The sequence below is a fragment of the Giraffa tippelskirchi genome, chromosome 9 (assembly GCF_054371585.1).
Source record: "Giraffa tippelskirchi isolate mGirTip1 chromosome 9, T2T-mGirTip1v1.2.pri, whole genome shotgun sequence".
NCBI lineage: Eukaryota > Metazoa > Chordata > Mammalia > Artiodactyla > Giraffidae > Giraffa > Giraffa tippelskirchi.
The window spans coordinates 7,544,461-7,568,408 of NC_137283.1; the positions used below are offsets into that span (position 1 = coordinate 7,544,461).

General features: G+C 34.8%; 1 protein-coding gene across 50 annotated transcripts in view; it reads right to left on the reverse strand.

Annotated features, from left to right (window-relative positions):
• CLASP2 (cytoplasmic linker associated protein 2) overlaps positions 1 to 23,948 on the reverse strand; it is a 170,558-nt gene that overhangs the window by 35,647 nt on the left and 110,963 nt on the right. For 12 of the 50 annotated variants that reach the window (XM_081527153.1, XM_081527144.1, XM_081527145.1 and 9 more), the window contains 6 exons: positions 23,305 to 23,406; positions 17,345 to 17,515; positions 16,794 to 16,901; positions 12,013 to 12,119; positions 8,745 to 8,989; positions 6,907 to 6,970 (listed from right to left, as the gene is read on the reverse strand). In XM_081527153.1, the coding sequence (XP_081383279.1) occupies positions 6,907 to 6,970; positions 8,745 to 8,989; positions 12,013 to 12,119; positions 16,794 to 16,901; positions 17,345 to 17,515; positions 23,305 to 23,406 (797 nt within the window). Of the gene's footprint in view, positions 1 to 1,610; positions 1,614 to 6,906; positions 6,971 to 8,744; positions 8,990 to 10,314; positions 10,339 to 12,012; positions 12,120 to 13,131; positions 13,195 to 16,793; positions 16,902 to 17,344; positions 17,516 to 20,281; positions 20,309 to 23,123; positions 23,151 to 23,304; positions 23,407 to 23,948 lie in introns of all 50 variants that reach the window. The other 38 variants (XM_081527143.1, XM_081527139.1, XM_081527137.1 and 35 more) reach the window with 14 other exon arrangements.

Sequence of the window (23,948 nt, forward strand, 5' to 3'; positions counted from 1 at the left end):
GCTTCTTGGATATCTTTAGATAATAGCCACTGTCCATCCCTGTTTGAAACTGGTACTTGGGCTACCTTTACAGTGCTCTTTAACTTTTTCTTTATTTATGTTATCTTCCTATCTAGAATATATAGCATTCGAGAACAATGGCTCTATCTTATGTCACCAGTTAGAAACAAATCTAAAGTTATCAGAGGTTGAGGATGCAATTAAAAAGTTGTCTGATGAAACTGTAGGAAGAGTTCCCTTAAAAGTAAGAATTTTCTTCTAGTTGAGTAAAATTTACCTTGGTAACCAACCCCTTTTCTCAATGCAAGGGAAGATATGGATGACCTTCCTTTCACTACAGCCAAGGTTTTCTTTACTATAAACTTTCTGACATCTCCCACTTCTCTGGACTCAGGGTAGTCATTTGTAGGAGGCCTTTTCTTCTCATCTTGATATAATGCAAAGTTTATGTTCCTGTCAAGATCTGACCTGCTATTTTCTTCAGGAAGACATGTCTGAGTCTAAGTAGAAATTTCTTTTGATTAGATAAAATGTGAGTATAGCTGAATAAAACTGTAAATGTGTACTTGTAGTACTTTACATATAGAATTATACTATTATTTTTCAAAATGTTTATAGTCTATCAACAGTACTTCCTAAATGATAAACATATGCACATATATACACATACATATACATATATATATATATATATATATATATCTCCATCCAAAATATACATTGGAAGTTTGCATAAAATTTCATGTGATTGCTGTATCACAAAGAGTTCACTGTCAGATAGATGTTGATATTCTCCCATTTCCTGATCTATGATTAAAGGAGAAAGAGAAAAGTGGATATACTAACAAAACATTGGGCTAAAAATCTGATTTCAAGAAGGGAAAGCTGAGATCACTGCTCCTTAAGCTGCTGTTTCCTTTTATGGGATACCATTAACAGAAGAGTAGAAAGTGCATATGAGGAGTAGAACTCAATTCAAAAAAACTGACTGTGAAACTTGGGAATTATTTTTTTTAATAATTCAGTGAAATCAACCTTCAACAGACTCAATGTATAATCCTATATATTTCACAACTGTAGTTCACTGGGAAAAGAACTGAAATATCTGTGTTATTACAATTGAGGCAGCCTTTTCTTCACCTTTTTATATCAGGTGTGTGTCAGTTGCTTAGTCATGTCTACTCTTTGTGACCTCATGGACTGTAACGCTCCAGGCTCCAGGCTCCCCTTTCCATGGGATTCTCCAGGCAAGAATACTGAAGTGGGTTGCCATTCCCTTCTCCAGGGGATCTTCCCAACCCAGGAATCAAATCTGGGTCTCCTGCGTTGTCAGCAGGTTCTTTACCAATGAGCCCCAGGGAAGCCCCCATATCTTAGGTGTGCCAGTCATCAAATATAGAACAGAAGAACATAATCAAATTAGATTAATTAGTAGATTAAAAAGCACATCTCCAAACAGAATGACAGTTTGCGTAACTGCAAATAGCATTTCGTGGATTGCAAAGATTCCAACACTGCATGAACTCTTTGGGAGAGAAAATAGAGAAAAAGGGTTAATTTCACAGTCATGCAGTAAAGTTAGGTTTCCAACAAATATTGAACCAACTTACTCTCTATTGAGAGTTCCAACACAGGGGACAGCATGCAAAAGGAAAAAAAGAAAAAAAAGAAAAACACACAAATTAGTCGCCATCAATGCCAAGTTCCTGTATGGAAGAAAAACACTTAGAAAATAAAAATGACATATGTTTTCCAAAGTTTTATGATAAACTCAAAATAGGTTTTAACACAAGAGTTAAATGAATGGTATGGGAGAAGAGTATGTGGTTTTCCTGTATTTCTCTCTCATTTTCTTGCCAAGAAAATTTACACACACAAAAAAAAAAAACTCCCTTTTTTTCAGACCTTACTATCCTTGAGGTTCAACTTCTGGAAAGAATCTAAGACTAACAGACACCTGCCAACATTTCTGAACAGGGCCAACATTTGCTTCCAAAGCACAGTATCTAAGAATTTTTCATTTATTTTTTCCCCCTCTTGAGAAGCAATGTATTCACAAGTTAAATTATTTCTGTGAAGGACTGGAACAATTACTATTGTATGGAGGTAAAAAGATACTACAACTTTTAACTTTCCCCAGGTAAGAGGCATGTTTTGGTCTCTTGATTCTAAGACCTGTAGGCAGATAGGACTACACAGACCATAATAGGTCAAATCAAAGCATGTTCTTCAGTAAAGGTGGCTCTCCTCAAGTAGTTCTTTCTGAGCTGACTGTCAGAATCACAGGGGGATAAGCTTTCCGACACACCTTACATTTGGAGGAAAAAGTATGTCTAGAGCAATCAAAATAAAAATCTGCCCTGAATTCCTTTTCAAACTTATTTTTTAAAAAAACATATATAGTGCTTATTGTGTTGTAAGGACTTTATATATATTAACTCATTTAATCATCATTGCAATCTTATTAACTCTGTTTTACAGATTAAGAAACCAACGCACACCCTGCTAAAGAGTGATGGAGGTAGGATTTGAACCAAAGCAATCTAGATCCACTACTCATATTTGTTATCACTGTGCTGTACTGTTTCTCTCAGGAAAATATTAAGAGGCTTTAAAGGACACATCTGCAGCTTTATAATCTAAATTACTGTCATACAGATACCACGACTGAATCAGTAGTATCTGAAAGTTAAAAAAGTTTATCAAGTTATGGACATCAAATAATTCCAGCTTGTACACTGTAAATGCCAACCACATTACTCATGTCACAGAAAAAAAATCCAGCATCTATTTCAACTGTACTCAAAAAGAGCTCTTTTACACCCCTTCCTTTCTGGGATGTCTTTACTGTACAGTGGAGTTCACCTGATATTTCAGTTGGACTCAGATACTTACTAACACAAATAAGAGAAACATTCTAGCGGTTGGAGGTGATCCTAGATGAAAGGAGATGGGGCTGCTGCTCACACCCTGGTTCTCTAAGTCTCCTGTTCCTGCTGGGGACAGCAGCTGGTCTACTGCTACTTTTCAGACGCTGTTAAAATAGACTGAAATGTTGACTTCAACTTAAAAGGACACGGGAAAGTCCACCCAACCAACCTCATGATAGGAAGTGTCTCTGAAACCCTAGGGCCCATTCTGGGGGCAAGGCTTCAGATGGTTTCTGCCCTGTGAGCTCTCAGGATGGTTGAGGTTACAGATAAGTGATTCCAATTCAGAGTGGAGAGCATATTTGAGGAAAGAAAGAGAAGTGACTTTGATGATCTGTTTCGAGGCTATGAGGAAAAGTGCAGGGCACATTTGGGGAAATGAACATAGTTTTCAGGCTGGGTTGAGAGTGAAAAGGGAATAACAAGCAAAAATGACAGGCTGTGTTTGAATATTTTCTTGAGGGTAATGAGTAGTCACTGAAGAGTTTTAAGTCAGGAGAGATGATTTACCTTTTAGAAAGATTATTCAAGGATGCAGAGTGAAAGAGAATTTAGGGATAAGAGGTGGGGAAGAGGTACAGTAGGCCAAAGACAATTGTGCCAGGAATGAGTAGTGAGAATGGAAATATTTAGAAGGTTGCATCAATTAGGACTGAGTAAATTTCTAGAATGATGCCCAGTGAGGGGATGGTGGCTTCATCTAATGAGATAACGTGACACAAGAGGAAAAGTAGTTTTAAGGTTTAAGACAAGCCAACGGCATGTAACTAGGTAAGTGAAGGAGAAAAATATGGGCTGGAAGTACCATTTAAGAGTCATCAGGATAAAGTGGTGACAAGCTTCAAATAAGGTACAGAGTGAAAAAGGCGGGCCTAGGGCAATGCTCTAAGCTACAGCAACACTAATAAAACAGGCAGAGACAGGTGTCTGAAAAGAGAGGCTGTCTGCTGTGAGGAAGACTGGATCAGACACAACAGAAAACAACCCTTCTCTTTCTCTCCCACACCATAGTCCTTAGAGTATCAGAAAAGATAAACTGAATACACTTACAACAAAGCTGAAAAATAAAAAGGGATGTCAAAGAGCAAGTTGAAATTTATGAAAAATTCCTGGAAGACCAAGCAGATGAGAGTATATTAGCAAAAAAATAGAGTACATGTTTATGTGGCTGCCAACAGCTTCAACGTAAGACCTCCTGCCATTTCCATAGGAGAAAAGGTAGAAAGAATGGGCTTATGTGCAATTAATTTTGCTGGTTTGGAGGCAGGAAATGGAGTTTCTGTTGGATGGCTTCTATTTTTTTGGTAAGCTAAGAGGCCAGGGCAAATGCTCAGGGCACGAGATGAGAGGTGAACAGGGCTGGAGTTAAATTTAAGGAGAAACTATTTGACACAGTGTCTATGGAGGACAGAAAAGCGAGAGGTACAGGAAAGGCAGGACTGAGCTTTTAGATCCAAATCACAGATCAGAAATGGACAGCATATATAGGAATAAAGGTTGATTTAACCCACCAGGGACCGGTACACTGTTTCCCCTCAACAGTCTTGACCTTCAACCAGTGGCATGACCATGAGCAGAGGTTCTTGAACATGTTTTTATTTTAGTGTCAATGTGTCAATCATTAGAGTTGATTGTACACAACAGGGGCTGGGAAACTACAGTCTGCAAGCTAAGAATGGTTTTACATTTTAAAATAGCTTTTTTTTAAAATCAAAAGAAAGGGCTATTTAGTGACACATGATAATTTTATGAAAATTAATATTTCAATGTTCATAAGTAAAGTTTTATGGACACCTAGCCATGGTCACTTATTTAGTTACTGTTGATAGATGCCTTTGTGCTATAATGGCAGAGTTGTAACAGAGATCATTATGGCCACAAAGCTGAAAACATATACTGTCTGGCCCTTTATAGGGAAGGGGAAAGAAAAAAAACAACTCTTGATAGACAGCAGTTGGGAAACTAAAACTAAAATTTTACTTGGAAGGAAAAGAAAGCACCAAGAACAGCTACTTGATTCAAATGACTGGACTATTAGTACTTTATAAAATTAAAAAGGAGGGATATCTACTACTTGAACAAAATAAAGGTATGCAAAAACTCAAATCAAACCCTGATATTTTTAAATCTCCACTGTATGGTGATACAGCCAGCTTATTCTTAATTAATTACATTACTGGCAGTCTCTGATGAACAATCACCAAATAAAAGCTGAGCAAAACGAGTTAACAAAAATCTTCCCTTTATATCTGTATTCAGTGAAATAACTAAAAAAAAACCCAAAACCAAACAAAGCCAGATGGATCAATAAGAATTGTATGCTGTTATAAAACCCCATAGGAAAAAGAAACAGAACGTCCCCTTCCACACCTCTAGGGAGGATCGTAGCTGGTTCTCCATATTTACTAAGCGAGGCCAAACACCTGTGCTTTCACCAACATCAAACTTGGCTTTCCTATTTGATCTTCAAGAGACTTAAATTTTAAAATTAACTGCATTTAAAATATTTTTTCTTCAAGAAACTTTTTTTAAAAAGTCTCTTTATTACTGTTAAATCCTAGGCTCCAACTAAACTGCATTACTGTCCTAACAAAAAATAAAAAACTATGACTTCAAGAAATAATAAGAGCCTCACTCTCATACCTTCCAGTACAGATGAATTATATTACTTATTGAAGATGTTTTAAAACTCTATTTTTAAAAGTTGTATAGATTATTAACAAAATATTATTTAATAAAACAAGTCCACCCAGATCATAACTGTCTTGTCCTTTGACTCATACTGCTAACAAAAAAAAAAAAAAGTCAACAGTTAATTTGTTTAGGATTTATAGAAATTCTTCCATTATAACAATTCCTACAGTAATTAGTGGTAGTAATATCAGTATAAAACGGTATAGTTATCTACATGCTCAGTTTGAAAATTATAAACTTAGTGTGCTTTCTGTCTTTAATGGGATCTTGCATTCTTGGATAAAATAAATATACCTTCAGATAAAAGGATAATCTTTGGAAATTATTGCTTTAAAGTTAAAACAGTTTATAACCCTTAGCCAGATTTTAGTTTATGTAAAGAGTGGGATTTTAGTATCTTTAAGTAGTGTCACAAGTAATGAAAATACTGAAAATAGAAAAAAATGAGGAGGAATGAAATGTGCAACAATAAAGCGAAGACAATAAAAAAATGAAGCAAAATTCATTAATATTTTTCCTATGATTTCCCTTCCACATCTCCCTCTCACTTAGGTTAGAAATTCTCATGTAGACACCTCGTGTCCTAAAGGAAGATATTGAATAAAATTTCACCACTGTCAAACACACTGCTGAAAATAGAACAAATGAGTACATTTTACGGCAAAACTTTAGATTTTAAAACAAAAATTTCACAGTACACATGCAGCCTATACATAAGTACTTACAATTTTAATCAGCATTAAAAGCTGAACAAAGTTCTGAAGATTTTTATGAATTCTTTCAACATATGAAATGTTTCTCTTTCATTACTCACAAACTATAGGTGAAACCGTATTTTGTGCTTTTTGTTTTTTAATGGCAGTTCTTGTCTACAAAATTGTTCTTTTAAGAATATATTTATGTTAATAGAGAAGAAAACCAAATACAACGAAACTTTTTTCAACTTATCCCAATTATTTCCTTTACAAACAGTAAAATGTTTTTAGTAATACAAATACTCACCCTGACTAATTGCAGAAGAGTTGTGCATGTGATTATATATTCTTCAGTTTATAGCCTTAGATAATCTCTCTTTGGAGAAGCTTAAATAGTTATCAGAGAGCAACTTCTAAATTATGTATGATATCAAATACTCAATTTCAATTATGTTGAAAAGATCATTGCCATTTTAGGGCAATAAATAAATAAAAATGGCTTATAGTTTTTTGTTATTATTTACTTCTTTTTTGGGGCAATATAATAATGACACCTTACAGGAGTAATCTTAAATACTAAAACATACCTTGCCATGAGGATCAGCAAACATTCTTGTGAAAATTTCACATAATCGTTTCAGTTCAACTCGACTGTCAAAATAATAAAGTGGCTAATTAATACACTGCTGTAGGAAGAAGTCATTTAAAAGTGACTTACATATATATTTGGGCTTCTTTTTTTTTTTTAAGCCAAAAAAAACAGCTCTCAAAATTGAGAAATTTGTAGGATTTACTAGTCAGGGCTAAACACAATTTATCAAATGCAACAATAATTCTGTAGTAACACACACAATATTTTAAAGGTTGAAAGTTATATGAAAAGCAATACAACTATACTTTATTAATGTTGCACAGCAGAGTAAACTATACAGATGACATTTCCAGCACATGAATCTTACCCTTTTAAATGCTTTTATGTTTTCTTAAATTTTGCCACCTGAGGGCTAAAATCTTTCTAAACTACGACTACTTCCTTGCCATTTAAAATGATACACTGAACCTAACACTAATGTAATCTTGGTGGGGTTGGAAACAACATTATGATGATTTATTGTAGTGATTCATGAACTGTAATATGTAATATTCATGAACTATAATAATATGTAATATGTAATTAAAATATATTAGGAAGTACATAGACAAACACTTATCGTAAATTATATAGTTCTAACACCTAAAATCAAACCTTAATTTCAGGTATTAAGGCAGGAAGTAGCCCTCTATTTTCCATCATACTGAAACTTACAAATTTTCTGAAACTAGGTTCTTAAAGGGATAGACTGTAGAGATTTAAAACACTACACGGATAAAAACGATAAAGATTTTAGAGGGCAAAAGCAAACAAAAGCCAGTAGGACAGGAAACTGAATCAAACCCAACTAAAAATCAATATAAACTTAAAAAAAAATTTATTTTATTTATTTATTTATTGGTGACATCTCATGACATGCAGGATATTAGTTCCTTAACTAGGGATCAAACCCAGGACCCCTGTAGAGGAAGGATGGAATCTTAACCACTGGACCATCAGGGAAGTCTCTAAACTTCTGTTCTTAGAGAAATTCACTCCAAATCCATTTCATATTATACCAAGATTCAAATATCACATGAACACCAGGAATATACCTTCATTTTCAAGTGAGCACAAATATTCTTTCATCTCACTGGAAAACTTACCAGGAATGAATTTTAATAAATGAGTCAACTTTAATATTATGTGTACTTTATTATTTATTTTCATTTAATTAATAACATTTTAATTTAATAACTATTTATGAATAAAAAGTTTCCTTTAATAATGTTTCTTTAAATAGAGCAAGATAATTATAATTAAAAAAAAATAACAGTAGTATAGATGGTCCTAAAGGATTAAGGCTTGGGATAATATTCTGATGCCACTTTTTGAATTCAGGACACGTATGAGCCCATACTACTATCTTTAAGGTGTTATGAAACAGTCAAGTCAGAAAGTGCTAACCAGGGCCCTCCCTGGTGGCTCAGTGGTAAAGAATCTGCCTGCTCATGCAGGAGAGATGATCCCCAGTCCAGAAAGACCCCACGTGCCATGGAGCAACTAAGCTCCTGCACCACAACTACTGAGCCTGTGTTTGAGAGCCTGGAAACCACAACTCCTGAGCCCACGAACCACCGCCACTGAAGCCTGAGGGCCCTGGAGCCCATGCTCTGCAACAAGAGAAGCCAGTGCAGTGAGAAGCCTGCGCGCTGCAACTAGAGAGCAGCCATGCTCGCCACAACTGGAGAAAAGCCTGTGCAGCAATGAAGACCCAGCACGGTCCCCCCCGCCACCCAAAAAGAAAAAGCGCTAAACAGACAGGATAACTATTTTGAAGACAATATAACTCACCTTAGCGTTCTCTGATTTTTCAATAAGTTCTGCAGACCCAGGAGGCCTTCTTTCCTTTCTGACCAGTTGGAGCTAGCACATCTGTTGAGGACTTCTGCCACATCTTCTGTCTGCCTCATGTATGTAGGAATACTACCATTTCGAGAGCTGTAGGAGCGTTCTGAACAAGCACTGGATGCATCGCTGTTGGCATCATCATCTGAATGCATCCCATATGATTCGTATCTTCTTCGAGCAGGTTTTTTCTGTTATACATAAAGACTCTCATTAGTGGTAGCTAAAATAACATGCCGGTATTTCACGATTTCTACTGACCAGAAAAGGACTGGCTTTTGTTTAAAAATCAGTGTAAAGCATGCTGCTAATCATTGTAATAATAAAATGTCGAATTTTAGTTTTTTTCAGAAAACATGTTTTAGGAGTTAGTAGGAGATGAAATATTCTTTAACTATGGGGCGTGGTAGAAGCAGAATAAGACTACTATATGGAAGTCAGATATGTAAAGTGGGGAGTGTTAAAAACATGAGGTTCTTCTTTTTCTTTTTTCTTTTTGTGGAAAACCAAGAACTACTACTAGAGTGTAAACGAACAGACTCTGTACTAAAACTCTTGAGTTGTTACGAAGAAATTATAACCTTTTTAAAGGATGAGAATGGATCAGAAAAACATGTTTCCTGTGTAAAGTTCTATTTTTTCTGTCTCTCTACCTCCCTTTCCTCTATTCTTCTTTCATTTCCATCAATACTTCTGTGCCACTCTTCCTTCACTTGTACCCACCCCTGATGTTTCTTCGAGAAGAAAATCACAAAGAATGATGACAGCCCATTTAGCTTACTCTTACTTTTAGGAAGCAAGCTCCTGAAGGGTTCTCCATGCTTTCCGCAATGTGTCTAAACTATCTATTTCAATATATATAAGAAAGTATTACTTTGATTTCTTCACATCTGAAGTTATTATTTAATAAATAAAATTGCTAATTTTACCTGGAATATTAAAAGTGAAATGAGACAGAAGAGATTATTTGAGATTTCCCTGAAAGAATTAGAAATAAATCTTTATGTAATCTGATACTTAAATTCAGGCTGATGAGAGGTGAAGATGTTTCTATGAAACAGTGAAGAACAATAATTTTACATAGCTTCAGGTGACTTAAATTGTTCAAGTTTAAAATCTAACAGAAATATAACCTGAACTTAATTAAAAATAGTTTTTCAATGACTTTCCATCACTAAATTGACTTGATTTTGAGGCACAACTTAATTTAGAATGGCAAAAACATGATACTTTTTGTATTAGGCTCCAAGTTTTGTTACAGATATATGTCAATGACATTGTCGCATTTGTACAAAGTAGTCAGGCTAAAAGGATGAGAACCCCCACAGGATACTATTTAAGCACTATCTCCCTAGTGATAATCATATAATCACATGTACAGAAAAGTGATGTATGTCTAAGGGTTTTATTACTTCCACCTGAATTTTTTATAGAAGACTATCATCTGTTAAACTGATGAAGGAAAGAAAAAAACGTTATGGTACCATAAGATGTCAGAAAATAGCAATGTCTATACCTTAGTCCGTATGTCTCCTAAGAGCTGAGAGCAGTAGATTTTTAAAGAGAAAAATTGAAAATAATGAAGAACATTTTGCTAAACAGCACAGTGAAGTAGGCATAAACAATGCCCATAATCAGAACCATTAAGCTTTCAAATATATAGATACATAAGAACTGCTTATTAGCAGGGTATATCTTTAATCTTGTTAATATCCTTTAGTTCAAAGAAAAATATGTAAGTTACAGAAATATTCACATAACCAATTCTCCCAAAGAAACTCAAGTCTTCTTCCTATTTGGATCCTTTTGTCATTCCTAAAGTTAATTTTATTTCTATGATTTTCCCTAGGTCCAACTAGGCTTAATAGTTGGATAATCTTTTCCTAAAAATTGATAGTTATAATTGGAATATGTATGCTATGTAAATAATGGAAGTAGACATAATCAAATTATTGGGATTCAGCTTTTAGCACTGGTGGCTGAATATTCCTCATATAGACCAAATACATCTTATTATAAATATTAGGATAAAGATTATTCAAGAGTAATCCAATCAATTCATAAAATTTGTATTAATAGAATTTAACTAGTAAATCCTTCAAATAAAGGAAACTAGAAAATGTGATTTGAGAAATACACTGATCAGGAAGAATAAATTTAAAACATATCACTAATTTAACACCATCAGAACAAAATGTGATCAATATATCCCAAGCTCAAGAAAACAAAGTTCTTATTCAGTAAGTACATTGATTTATGAAAAAAATCAGATGGCTGAGGTAAAGAGAAAAATTCAGCACACACAGACTGTCAGAGTGGAACTACACATGTGATTACATTTAACATGTTATAGCTATGACCAATGAATATTTTTAAAAACTTGCTTTTCAAATATATGTGGCAAAAAGCGTATCGACAATGATTCAGAGGTGGCATGCAGGTTTAAAAGGCACAGTGTATTTTCTTATTTAAAAACAAACATGACGCCTTAGTAAGTTCTGTGTAGGAAAATGAGTAGATGCTTCTCAAAAATAGGATTAATATCATAATTTGAGAGAAACTGTCATACTGAATTGACGTGGGAAAAAGGCAAAAGCCAATCATAATCACTGTCTCAAATACTTCCTTCATAATTTTAAGGGAGAAAAATTACAGTGATGTCTTTACAGCACTCTTCTGACAAAACCATCACGGATCTGTGGATTTATTTTCAAGCCTCACTCTTTAATGTTTCAGGTTTAAAGAGTTAGAAAGATATCTTAAATATAATTTGTTTTGAAATTGTACTTTCTCTCAGCTCAGAAAATACAAATAAGTAAAAAGACTATACAAACTTTTACTCCAAACTAAAACAACCCCTAAATGCTCGAGGTTAAGCTAGCTTTGAAATTATATACTTGCTGTGTATATATTTATATACTAATCTATCTGCCTTTATTCTCAGTGTACTACAGTGCATAAAAACACCATATTAACAATATCAGTATTTATATTCCTGACATTCCATCATGGGCCTTGGCTTAAAAATCTGACCAATTAATAAAGATCAGCAATAAATTATACTGTTTTGCTTTTTATACTGCCACATTTGATCTTCCTAGATTTAATCCACAAGAATCTTCCATCTCCTTTCCCACACTTGTGGACTGGCTCACTCATACATGAATTTCATTAACTAGAACATCTATAGTGATAAGGAAATGGACAAGAGTACCAAGGCATCTGCCACTGCCTCCTCCACGTCGGAACCTGTGTTCAGGACTCGCATGGCGCTGACCGAGGATGACAGTCGGCCGGATTGGCTGATCCCATACCCCGGACCTAATTCATCAGAAGAAGGAAAACAGCTTTGAGAGAGCCATAAACGTAACACGGTCAGGCTGGAAAGTTTGAGATCCTTGAGGAGGGGGAAAGAAAAAAAACCAATGGGGCAAAGCATTTTAAAAGCAATATTGTATTCTCTGGGTACATTTAGTTTTGGTCAAATAAAATCGTAAAAGCAATTAAAATCACTGACAATGTGCGGCAAGTGAATTTAAGAAATAGTCACTATGATACATTTATCACCAGAAGATAGAAGAAAGTATGGCTGGTCGACTAAGGGCTTGGAAGTCGGTAGCCCTGTAATTAATCCAGTTCTATCAGTCAGGCAAATTTCATCCATGTGGGTGAGCCACAGGGTGGCCTGGAACAAAGGTCAATCCTCAAGCCAGTAATGATTAGGGAGCTCAGTGAAGCCATGCCAAGAATTTACAAGGAAAAACTTCTCCAATGATTCTCTCTTTTCCTTCAAGATAGGCTGATTCATTCCATAACTAAAAGACATATCATTTGATATTTGTTAAGCACCTACTATTGCCTGACACTCTGAGGTATGTAAAGACAAACCATAGTTGGGTTCTTCTCAACTACTTTTTACAATATATCATCATTTACAATTAAAACACTTTATCCAAATATATCATCATTTACAATTAAAACACTTCATCCACCATTTTGGTTTTTTTTTTTTTTTTAACATATATACAAAAGATGAAGTACATAACAGAGAACATAAAACTATTCTATTTTAAAATGACATAACTTAGGTTATACAAAAGAAAAATGTCCATCTCCAGTGAGAAAAATGCTCAAGTAAGATTGCTGAAAGGAAAAAAGTTACTTGGGGGAAAATTAATAACAACAACAACAAAAAAACAGACAAATGACTTATTCTTCAACAAATTAAATAAAAACAAATCAATTTTAAAACATGATTACTCAATGGGAACTGAAAAGGACAAAAAACTGAGATGAACACACAGATGATAGTGAAAATGTACTCATCCTTCACCTGAGACCCCATACACATCGGGGGCGCAGAGGGCACCAGTAGATCTGGAATGGTGTCTGGAGGCTGGAATAACAGGACCATACAAACCTCATCTATTACCACAGAAACAAGGAACAGTGGCAGCACTACAGTCAGGCAAGGAGAGTTAGTTAGCAATGGTATTACACTATTTAATACTTAAGGATCAGAATATTGCCTTAGATAAGGGCAACTGAACACTGCAATATCATCCTTGACACACAACAGATCTTACACCTAAGGGGACAGACATAAGCCCACACGAGACAAAGAAGCAAGTATTCAAATGGAAGGAAATGTCAGAAGTACAAGCATGAAACAGAAAAATGAACACTGTAATTTAAAAAAAAAAAACCACTATGGTAAATAGTAACCAATAATAATCTTATCTCCTCTAATCCTCAACTCAGGGAGGTAGTTGTTACTATTCAATTTGACAAATGGCTAAATTAAAGCACAGAGAAAGGTTCATTAATTTGATCAAGGCCACACTCAGTAACTGTAGTCTTTCAGGGTCTTTGCTCTTGAACAGTACACATACCATCTTCACACTGTTCAAAAGATAACATACCTCATTTATATTAACATAAACATTTTTTATAATGGTTTACACAACCTAAGTTCTGAATTCAGTAGATTTAAATATCAAAGCACATTTGAACACCAAAAGGGGAATATTAATAATTTAATAAAAAGATCGAGAAATATGTGACTTTTCCCTATATTTATGACATCTCTCTAAATCTAAATTTAGTATATTTTAAAATTTTAGATCTTAAAATCCTTATTTTCATACTGTTATAAAGTCAGTCTTATTCTTAAATACATAAATAAGGGAGGAAAAATTCATTTTATTATTTAATGAAACATATTATCCTTATTTTAAAAGTTGCTCTGCTTCAGATATATTAGAACAGTTGAAGTACTTTTATTATATGAATTACTCTTCTCTTTGTCACAGGAATGGATAAGAAAATGACCAAAAGATTGAAAGACAGGATTAAAGACAGAATGTTGCATAAAATGTTTAATCAGACCCTGAAAGGTGATCTGTATCATTAGTAAAACTTACTAATATATAGTTGGTTTTAATTTTACCCAACAGAATAATTAATAAAATGATAAGGAAGAGTTGAACCAATATGGAAATGGTTTAATAGATAAAAAACCTTTTGAAATCAACAGTTATCTGTGGCTGAAGATAACACTCACATGCTTGTAATAACGTAGCCTTTTTTTTTCAATCTTAGCTCCAGAAACAGATGGAAACTAAGAGTGCAAGTTCCAGAGTTATGCCTAGCTCTGATTTATTTCTGGTGTATCAGAGCCCTGACGCTGGCTTTGTGCTACAACTGAATAAATGGCCAACTATGGGGTTCATGTGTTGAATGGCCATATTCAAGTCAGAGGTGACAGAAGGTTTCACCAAATAAAGGAAGACAGCAAAATGCAGGCAAATATACCAGAAAATCCTGATCTCTGGGAATGGTATTTTTATCCCTGTTTAATAAATAGAGTTAATCTCCTATCTTTGCTATGCAACATCCATATGTAAGCAAAAGTCTATAAAATTTAATTTTTCTAAAACTGTATGAAAAAAAGGTCTAACCACCTCTAAACCAAACAGGATAGTTCATCACAATTGAGAAAACTGCCTCCTTTAATGACAACATTTAAATGATCTCAACTGCCAAAGGGAGACTGAGATAAATCTAGAAGATTAATGAGTAAACAATATCTTCCCTCCTGGTTCAGCCTGTAAAGTATCTGCCTGCAATGTGGGAGACCTGGGATCAACCCCCGGGCTGGGGAGATCCCCTGGAGAAGGAATGGCAACCCACTCCAGGATTTTTGCCTGAAGAATCCCATGGACAGAGGAGCCTGGAGGACTACAGTCCATGGGGGACACAACTGAGTGACTAACATTTTCACTTTCTCTTTAAAAATAGGCATATTAACATGTTTATAATTAGAAGTTGGTTATAAATTTCTTCTAATCTCTATTGTACAGGTTTAAAACGGTCTAGAAACATATTTTGTTTCTTCTTGCTATCTCATGCTTTCTACTAATTCTACATTATACAAGGTATTATACCATTAAAAAAAAATCGAAGATCCTTGCCACTAACATATAACACAACTAACTGTAGGTGAGCAAGCACTGTTCAGGGGCAAGAGGAGGAAGAGCGATGGTGGCAGAGATGGCAGTCCTGATAACCACACAGTCACTGTGTGCAAGCACTGCTTGGAGGGATCGTTTCCGTGGAATCTCTGCTTTAAAGTGTCTTCAAATCAATGCTAAGAACTACATGCTGTTATTATCCTCATTTTACAGATAAGGAAGCCCTGGTACACAACAGCTACAGAGCTGGGATACCAACCAGACCATCCGACCCCAGGACAGAGGCTCTTAAACTACCACATGCCCACTGCAACTCTTAAGGTGACATGCTTATTTTATGCAAATAAAGGATTTATTTCATTTTTAAACAGATGTGCATGAGGATTAACCAATATATATGTACATGTATGTGTGTCTGCACGTATACACACACATACACAGACACTCTACAACCTACTGTATTATCATACCTGAACTAAACCTATCTCTGGCAAAGCACAGAAGGAAACTCTTGGGCACGGAACTGGAACACAAACAAGAGTTGAGGATAGCCCTCTCTGGGTTCCTAGCTCACAGGGTCAGTAGAGGATAGTTTAGTAGTGATAGAGTTGAACCAAATGGCCCAAAAGAAACTTAATTTCTGAGAAGTTCTATACCAAAGGGTCTAGTGAAGGAAATGATAACCATGTTCTATTTCAGCGCCACAAAATCTGAAGTGCAACTCTCTTAAGTGTTACAATAAGCTACACTCTATGGGATTAAAAGAAAAAAATATGAAATGACTTAAGGTAAGTGCATAAAAATAAAGTACTAGTTGAAATGCTGAGGACCACACAGAAATTCTAAAGATTTTCAACATAAAAAATTCTGCCTAATTATTCTAAAATACTAAAAGTTTTAAAAGATTATTTAACATTTTATAATTGAGTTAAATATAGTATTACAGTCAAGGTTACAGCACAATCTCTATAATAAGGAACAGACAGGTTGCACAGCAATGACATGATAAAAGCTAATGCATCGGAAATGCTGTTAAACGGTAAAATAAATAAAAATATTAATCCCTTCCATTTTAATAAGTAGTTCATATATTATTTTGCAGCCTTCTTTCCAGCAATCTAAACTTAAATATCTAAGGTGAAGAGTGACTATTTCTGCTGAAAAGCATAAATGTCTTTATTCTTATCAAGCTAAATAGTCCATATTTCACTTGAGTAATTACTTAAATATTATCTTTAAATTTTATAGGGATATTTATTAAGAAAAAATCTTGAATTCAATATTATGTCATCTAAATCTGCATGATATTTACTTGACTGTGAAGGCAACCTGTTTATCTAATGTCTAATTTGCTTATTTAAGACAAGTAAATGTCAAAGGAACTTCCCAAACATGTAACTCCCCTCTGACTGTCCTTAAAAAGACAGAAAAGAGAGGCAAAGACACAGCTGACAAGGCTAACTCCGGGGTCTGCTGAGGTTACCAGATGGTGCGAACACAACAGGGAAGCCCAGACACTCACCGAGGGGCTGGAAAGAGCGCACAGGACTCGTATCCCTGCTGCTCTCCCGGCTCGCTTCCCGGCTGCACCCTTGACTCACGCTTGGCCGAGGAATCCGACTGCTTCGGGCTGGTATGAAGCAACGGCAGCACAGAAGTGGAGTAAACAGGAGAAGGGTTTGTATTTTTGATATTTTGGTTTTATTCCTTTCTTTCTTATAAAGCTAATAAATAACAAGTTCTGCTAAGGATGAGAAGAAATGCTTCTTGATGAAGCACTACCAGGAATACCGTTAAAATTCTTGCTTAAACTCTTCTAGCTTACACGTGATTAGAAGAGCAAACTGTATTTTACTAAAATTAAACTGCTGCAAAGAAAAAAATGGATATAAAATAGAAATAATACTTCTAAGATAAGATATCTAATTTCATTTTTAAACCTATATTTCAATTCTCCTTGACTTTGAAGTTGTTTTCCTCAAACTTAGAAGTACCTAAATGAGGTCATCAATGCTACCAAGGCCTAAAGTACAAAAGAAATACAAGGTCCCAAGTTTGACACAACAATCTTACCCACTGACAGCCGAGATGGACTGGCCTCTCTGCTACAGCCCTGGCTTCGGGGTATCTTGCTTCTCTTCTGTGCAGAGGCTGAATTAACCAGGACTCTCTGAACACCAGAGCTCACAGTTGAGAGGGCTGTTGTGGTCAGAACTCTTCCTGGAGACCCAGACCGGCTGCCAGCTGAACACCAAACACACATATAAATGTTAACCTGTGAACTCCAAGAGATCTTTGTTGAAAGGATAAAAATTCAAGAAGTACATCTGAGAAGCCTGTGATACAATGGCAAGTTCTAAGGTCCAAGGAAATAGATTGAGGAAGCTTTATATATACTGAAAACCTGGAATAAAAAGATATACTATATATATATATATATATATATATATATATACACACACACATATATATATGTATACACACATACTAGGATTGAATGGTAAATCATGTAAATATATTTTCAGTTTTGGGGAATATAAGATGTTATGTTTAATAAGGAAAATACTATTATGATTTTCAGAACATATATAGTAGAAAAGGTTTCCAAAGAAATAACTCATCTAACAATACATTTCATGTAACTAGAGCTATATGTTAAAAAGCTATCTATTAAAGCTATACATTTAAAAGGAAAAAATAATTCGGTTATTGATAACATTCTTGTTAAGAATATAATAATGAAAATTTGCTTCCTGTTACAACAGTTTGCCTGTTGAGATGCCTCGAAATGGGCATAACAAAGTTGTCTATCTTGCTACCTAGATATATTTTAAAATTTTTACAAGATTAAATGTTATTTATTCATTTATTTTGGCCGCCCTGAGTGGCATACAGGATCTTCACTCTCCAACCAGGGGTCAAACTCGTGCCCCCTGCATGGAAGTGTGGAGTCTTAGCCATCAGAAAGCCAGCAAAGTCCCAAGATTAAATTTTAAATGTTTATAAAGTTGGGCCAGCTAAAAAACAAACTTGGGTTTTGCTATTTGGCTTCAAATAAAAATGGGGTCTTGGGTGGCCAAAGTCTGGTATGTAGATGTGTACTGAGGGTAGAACAAGATTAACGGGCAAATAAATATCAAAGAAAGTAGATTGTTTCAAAACTAGTAATTTTAGGTCTTGGAAGAGAAAAGATGTGGTCAGGTAGAGAGAGGGAGCTGGACAAAATCTCAGAGGTGGGGGCAAGACTTTTAAAAAAAGAAACATACTTTAAACTAGAACTGCATAATTAGTTTTTAAAGGGGTAAGCTCCTTGTCAATCAGAGCATTTTGTGTTTGCATTGAAAAGGAAAATAAACTAGGTAAGTCCAAGGTATAATTTAACTCTAGATTCTGGATAGTAGCATTATAAAAGTTAAACCTGCACTTAAATAAAACTTGATGAAAGCACCGTTTCCTCTTTGTTGGGCACTTCCCCACTGCTGCTGCTCACCTTGGATCATCTTACTCGTCACACCTCACTTCCACAGAGCAAAGATTCAAGACTCAAAGTCAATGGGGAGAAGCAGGGAACATCACTGAGGGGGGAGTGCTGAGTCTAAGGGAGGGAGTGGTAACTTTTAGTTCAAGCCAGCCCTGTCTTGAGGTAATACTGGCCACATTTTTGGATTTTTTTTTTTAATGAAAGCTCTGACATTTTCTGGTTTTTATACATGAATAGAGGCAGACTGGATAGGATCCATGGGTTGCTGATCTGTGACCCTTGTTATTGTTTTCTTGGCATGGTGTTCCTGAATACAATTTAAATTCATGCTTAATTCCTAAACTTTACCAGTATACAATATGAAACTCATCTTCCGCTGTTTATAGCAATACTGTAAAACAAAGCAATGTTTACGATGAAATTGACAATTTATTACTTGTGTAGAAAAAACTCTAAATTATTGCAGGGAAATTATACAAGTGTACTTTAAAATGATGGTTCATTTGAACTGTTTCATGACATTTCAGGTGAAGAATCTTTAGATGAGGTTTCTTTCAGTCATAACCTTAGGGATACTCACAAGGCACCTATTTTCTCCATGCAGCATCTAAACTAAACATACACACCAAAAACACCCAAACACCCAACATGCCACAAACTCACAATGCAGGTAAGCTGATGGAATATTTTATGGGAATGTGACAATATAAAAAGTATAATGAACTGACCACATACAACATGTTACTCTGTTAAAACCAATGTAAGTTTAGGAGGTGACGGTGTTGGTAGGAAACTGGAGAATTCCTTGAGATGTGGATCTATTCAGCAGAGAATACACATGCAGCATAGAAGCAGAGTAACCACTCCATCTATTCTCGACTTGTCGAACTTATCAAACTGTGCAAGCTCCCTCTCTATATATTTGAATTCATCCATGCCCTGTCCTAGGAAATGCAATTGGCAATGTTAATCATTTCATGCTCTTCTCCACTACCCGCCATGAACAGCATGATAATCCAGTGCCTACAACCCATTTTGCAATCATTCATACTTAGAAGAAGAAAATATCACAGCTCTTTCCCCAGCAAAAGAACTACTAAGGTTAATTATTTCTTCGAGGAAAACTACAGAAGATAAAAAAGAGTATGATGCACCTAGCAATATCATGTTACTAGAAAATACTCTAATTTGCAAAATTTGAAATTGAGTAACTAATTTCTCTTGTGCTGCCTAAAGTTTTCAAATCACCATTTTGTACTATTTATGAGATACTTTCAAGGCATTACTAAAGCTCCCTTGCTTTGGGATGTTTACACTTGTGGGATCAACATGGATAATTTTTAAAAACCAGGGTTTTGGAAACAAGGACAGGTCACAGGAAAATCATAATTGGGAAATTTTATCCCAATAATGGCTATAAAATGACAGAATATTAAATGTTAAGAACTTCTGCTGAATAGAACCCATTCTTGATAATGAAAATAGATGATCAAACAACTGATGCACATATAAAGTCTATAGATTCTTACCACCAATGGTATTAGCAGATTGTGATCCTGAACAAGTGTAAAGGCAGAATTAGGGTAAGGGTTATAATCCATGAAGAGGGAAGGAGCAGATTTAAAATGCATGGCAGATGGAAACAAGAAAGCTTTAGTCAGTTTTGAAAATTAAAAATCCTAAAGCAAAAAAAGCAAACTTTAACAAAAGCAGAACACTGAGTAGTTTTTACAGCTGGTAACTGAAATCAGACACTAATGTACAAAGCAGATGAAATGATGGTGTAGAAGTGCAGATTTTTCAGCTTTTCTTCTGATAGGCCTATAATCTAAATAATTAAATGTTTAAATTTCTATTATTTAAACATTTAATTTAAAAACTACAGGTAAGGAAGAATTACAGCATCTTCTAGCTGAAGAAAAATTACATGAAAAAGCTACAGATTTTATCTTTCTTAAGACACTGAGGGAAAAAAAACTGAACAGTAGCAGGGTGGGTGGGAAGACAAAATTTCTGACAGGCTGTACAATCATCTGTACATCATCAGTCACTACCGACAACAAAAGACACAATCTTTAAGTAAATAATTAAGTCTGGAAGTCTCTCCATTAGGTCTGCTTTCAATTTATTTTTGGTTAGCCATTAAAACATACCTGTTTTGACTCAAGAGACTTTTTTGCCCCCTAAATGGTGATATAAAAATATGGAAAGACCATGCAAACCCTAGTGAATTACTTCACAACAAAGTGAAGATGGAGATCACAGTAATATTTCTGTGTAAATGTGTGTAAAGAGACTTGCATCAAATTATATAAAGCTGCAATATCTTTTTTCAAAAAAATTTGAAATGAAACAGCCATTCAAATAAATATATAAGCAAGCAAATAAAAACCTCACCAGTATGATTTAAAACCTAAGTGATTTTACTGTGGGAAAGTTATCTGATCTTAAAATCTTACTGGGTCTAAAAGCCTATTATGTTCTCACACTCTAGGAGAGGATTTGAAGTTCTGTGCATAGGGTTTCAATATCAAAAACCAAATATAAAAAAATTATTGTATATTCTCCATAGGATCAGTAGTTATTATACACTTAAAATGGAGGTCCTTAAGTAATACATTAAAAAAATCATACACAAGGCACTCTGAATCTCTGCCATGAGTTCAGTCTTAGTATTACTTTAGAAGAAAACTCAGTAAAATATCTCACATGAAATTGAGTTTTATCCTTAAGATACTAGATACAGTCTCTGGTTGCTATCTTTACTTTCCCTTATGCTTTAAATTTCCTTCACCATTATTTTTGTTTCCTGAAGGCCATTAGACTAACAAGGTATAGAAAAGTGCACAACAGGAGTATAAAATTCAGTTGACATTACATTAAGAAAAACGAGATCAATTTTATCAGCTAAAATATAGAGCATGTACTTTGTGCTCAGGCAAATATACTAATTTAATCCTCACAACAATCCTGTAAGATTATCCTCTTCATTTTACTGGTTATATTAGAAGTACACAGAAATATAACAACTTTAAATAACCTGGAATAGCCATGATCAACTCTGGGAAGTATGGCTCTAGGTACCATGATCTAAATCAATACTTCTCAGACTTGATTCTAACAGAAATCACTTAATGATCTTGTTAAAGACTGAATTCAGTACACCTGTGGTGAATTTCCCAGGTGATGCTGATGCTGGTATGGGCATCACATTCGGAATAGCAAGGCTCTAAACTTCTGTGTTATACTGCTACAGATTAAGTCACTTTAAACAATTACTCTAAAAATACACAAGATGAGGGAAGAATGTGATGTGATCTACTCCTAATTTGGTTGGGAAAAGAGCCCTTACCCAGAGGGCTTTTGCCATTTTTTCCTATTTGTAAATAATCTTCAATTTGAAGACCAATTTTACTGGAGCATTTCTGCTTCTTTTTAGGACTCTTGTTGAGTGCTCCAATCTTTACCCTGCCTGGATTTTTTGACTTTGGAAAGAGGAGAATCTGCTAGGCTGGACTTGTCTAATCATCTCCTGGCACCCTCTAAACCCAGCTCCTTTCTCTAATTCCAAGATTCAAGAATCAAGTTAAAAAACAGACGAACTGGGCATCTGTATCCTGAAATATTATCTAAAGAACAGTGGAAGATTGCTACATTTATTTCTTTCCAAAATAGCCAAGTATTGATACAAAGAAGAACCCCAGAATTACCTCCCTAGAAAAAATTCCTGTTCTAACAGGCATGTACTAAGGAAAATTTCTTGATAAAAAAGGAAAGAGATTTCTTTTAAATTAATTATGCCCTAAGTGTATATATTACTACTCTGGAACATAGAGGAATGGATCATTCATTTTACCTAGAATTCAAAATTGTGCTTTTTAATAACTGCGTTTATGAGAAACTCAACTTCCAATGAAACTGCAAAAATATAAATCTTAAATTTTACAAGGAATATTAACAAAACTGGTCATTTCAATTTGCTTCCTCTTTATGAATCAGTATATACCTGCCCAAAATGCTGACTGTATTCTAATGGATTTTAGGGAAAGTACAAAGATACTGTCCTTGAATAATAATAGCTAAATGCAACCAGATTTGATGCTAACATACAGCAATTATTTTGCCCCTAAAAAGCACAATTTTCCACATTTACAAGTTTCTGAGTAGACTGTGAAAACCTTAATGCTAAAAGATTTGTGTTATATAAAATATCTCCATGCAAAAGTCTGTATAACAGATGAAGTTTCTCTTTCTAAGTGGCAGGTATCAATGATGCAGCCCTAGTAACACATCAAAGACAAGACAACACCCACTCCAAAAGTTCGAAAACATGCACAACAACTGACCCAAAACATTGAAAAAAAAAAATACCTTCATTTTTGTCAGGTGATGATGAACCTAAAGTACAGAACAAGAACTCAGTATGTGGCTTGTCTTTTTGGGAATTAGTTTTGTCTTTTTCCACTGGTCAATCTCCTAATACAGTAACATACAAAGAACACGCTTATCCTAACACAGTAGAAACACGAGACAATTAATAGGTAATACATACGCTGTGACTGAGACACCATCTTTGTTCGACTTCTTCCTCTGGAATCTGTCTTGGCATTTCCCATACTAGCAAGTGGTGCTGAAAGCTTTGCTCTCACCCGGCCTAAAGAATAAAATGATTCATATAATTACAGACATTTTTCGATAATATTTAGTAAAGAGGGGAAAAAAAAAATCTCACTATAATTTTCTAATTGGGTGCGCTACTCAAGTATTGTTAAATTCTGTAACACTGTAAACTTCAAAGATTAGAGTTCCCTTGAAATTTTAAAAATATATCCTGCTTTTTATGTGTTGCACCATAAACTAACTTTCCTTTAAGGGTAAGCGTACAGTCAAGCTAAAAGATCTCCATTCCTAGTTTGATATTATTAGTCCAGTAGAGTTATAATTAAGATAATTATCACAGGCATGCACATATTCAGCTTCCATGAAATTTAATTTATTCTCAAATTCAGCCTATAGTTTAAAATACAAGCCTAAGCTTAGAAACAAAAACCCAGTCTTTTTGACTGAAAATGTACTTCTGAAGGGATTTGCAAGAAGATACAATACTAGCTAAAATATCTTTTTATATACTGTGCTAAACATCAGAGTACTACAGGTGTACATGGACACGTTTACTATTCTCTTCCCCAACCAACC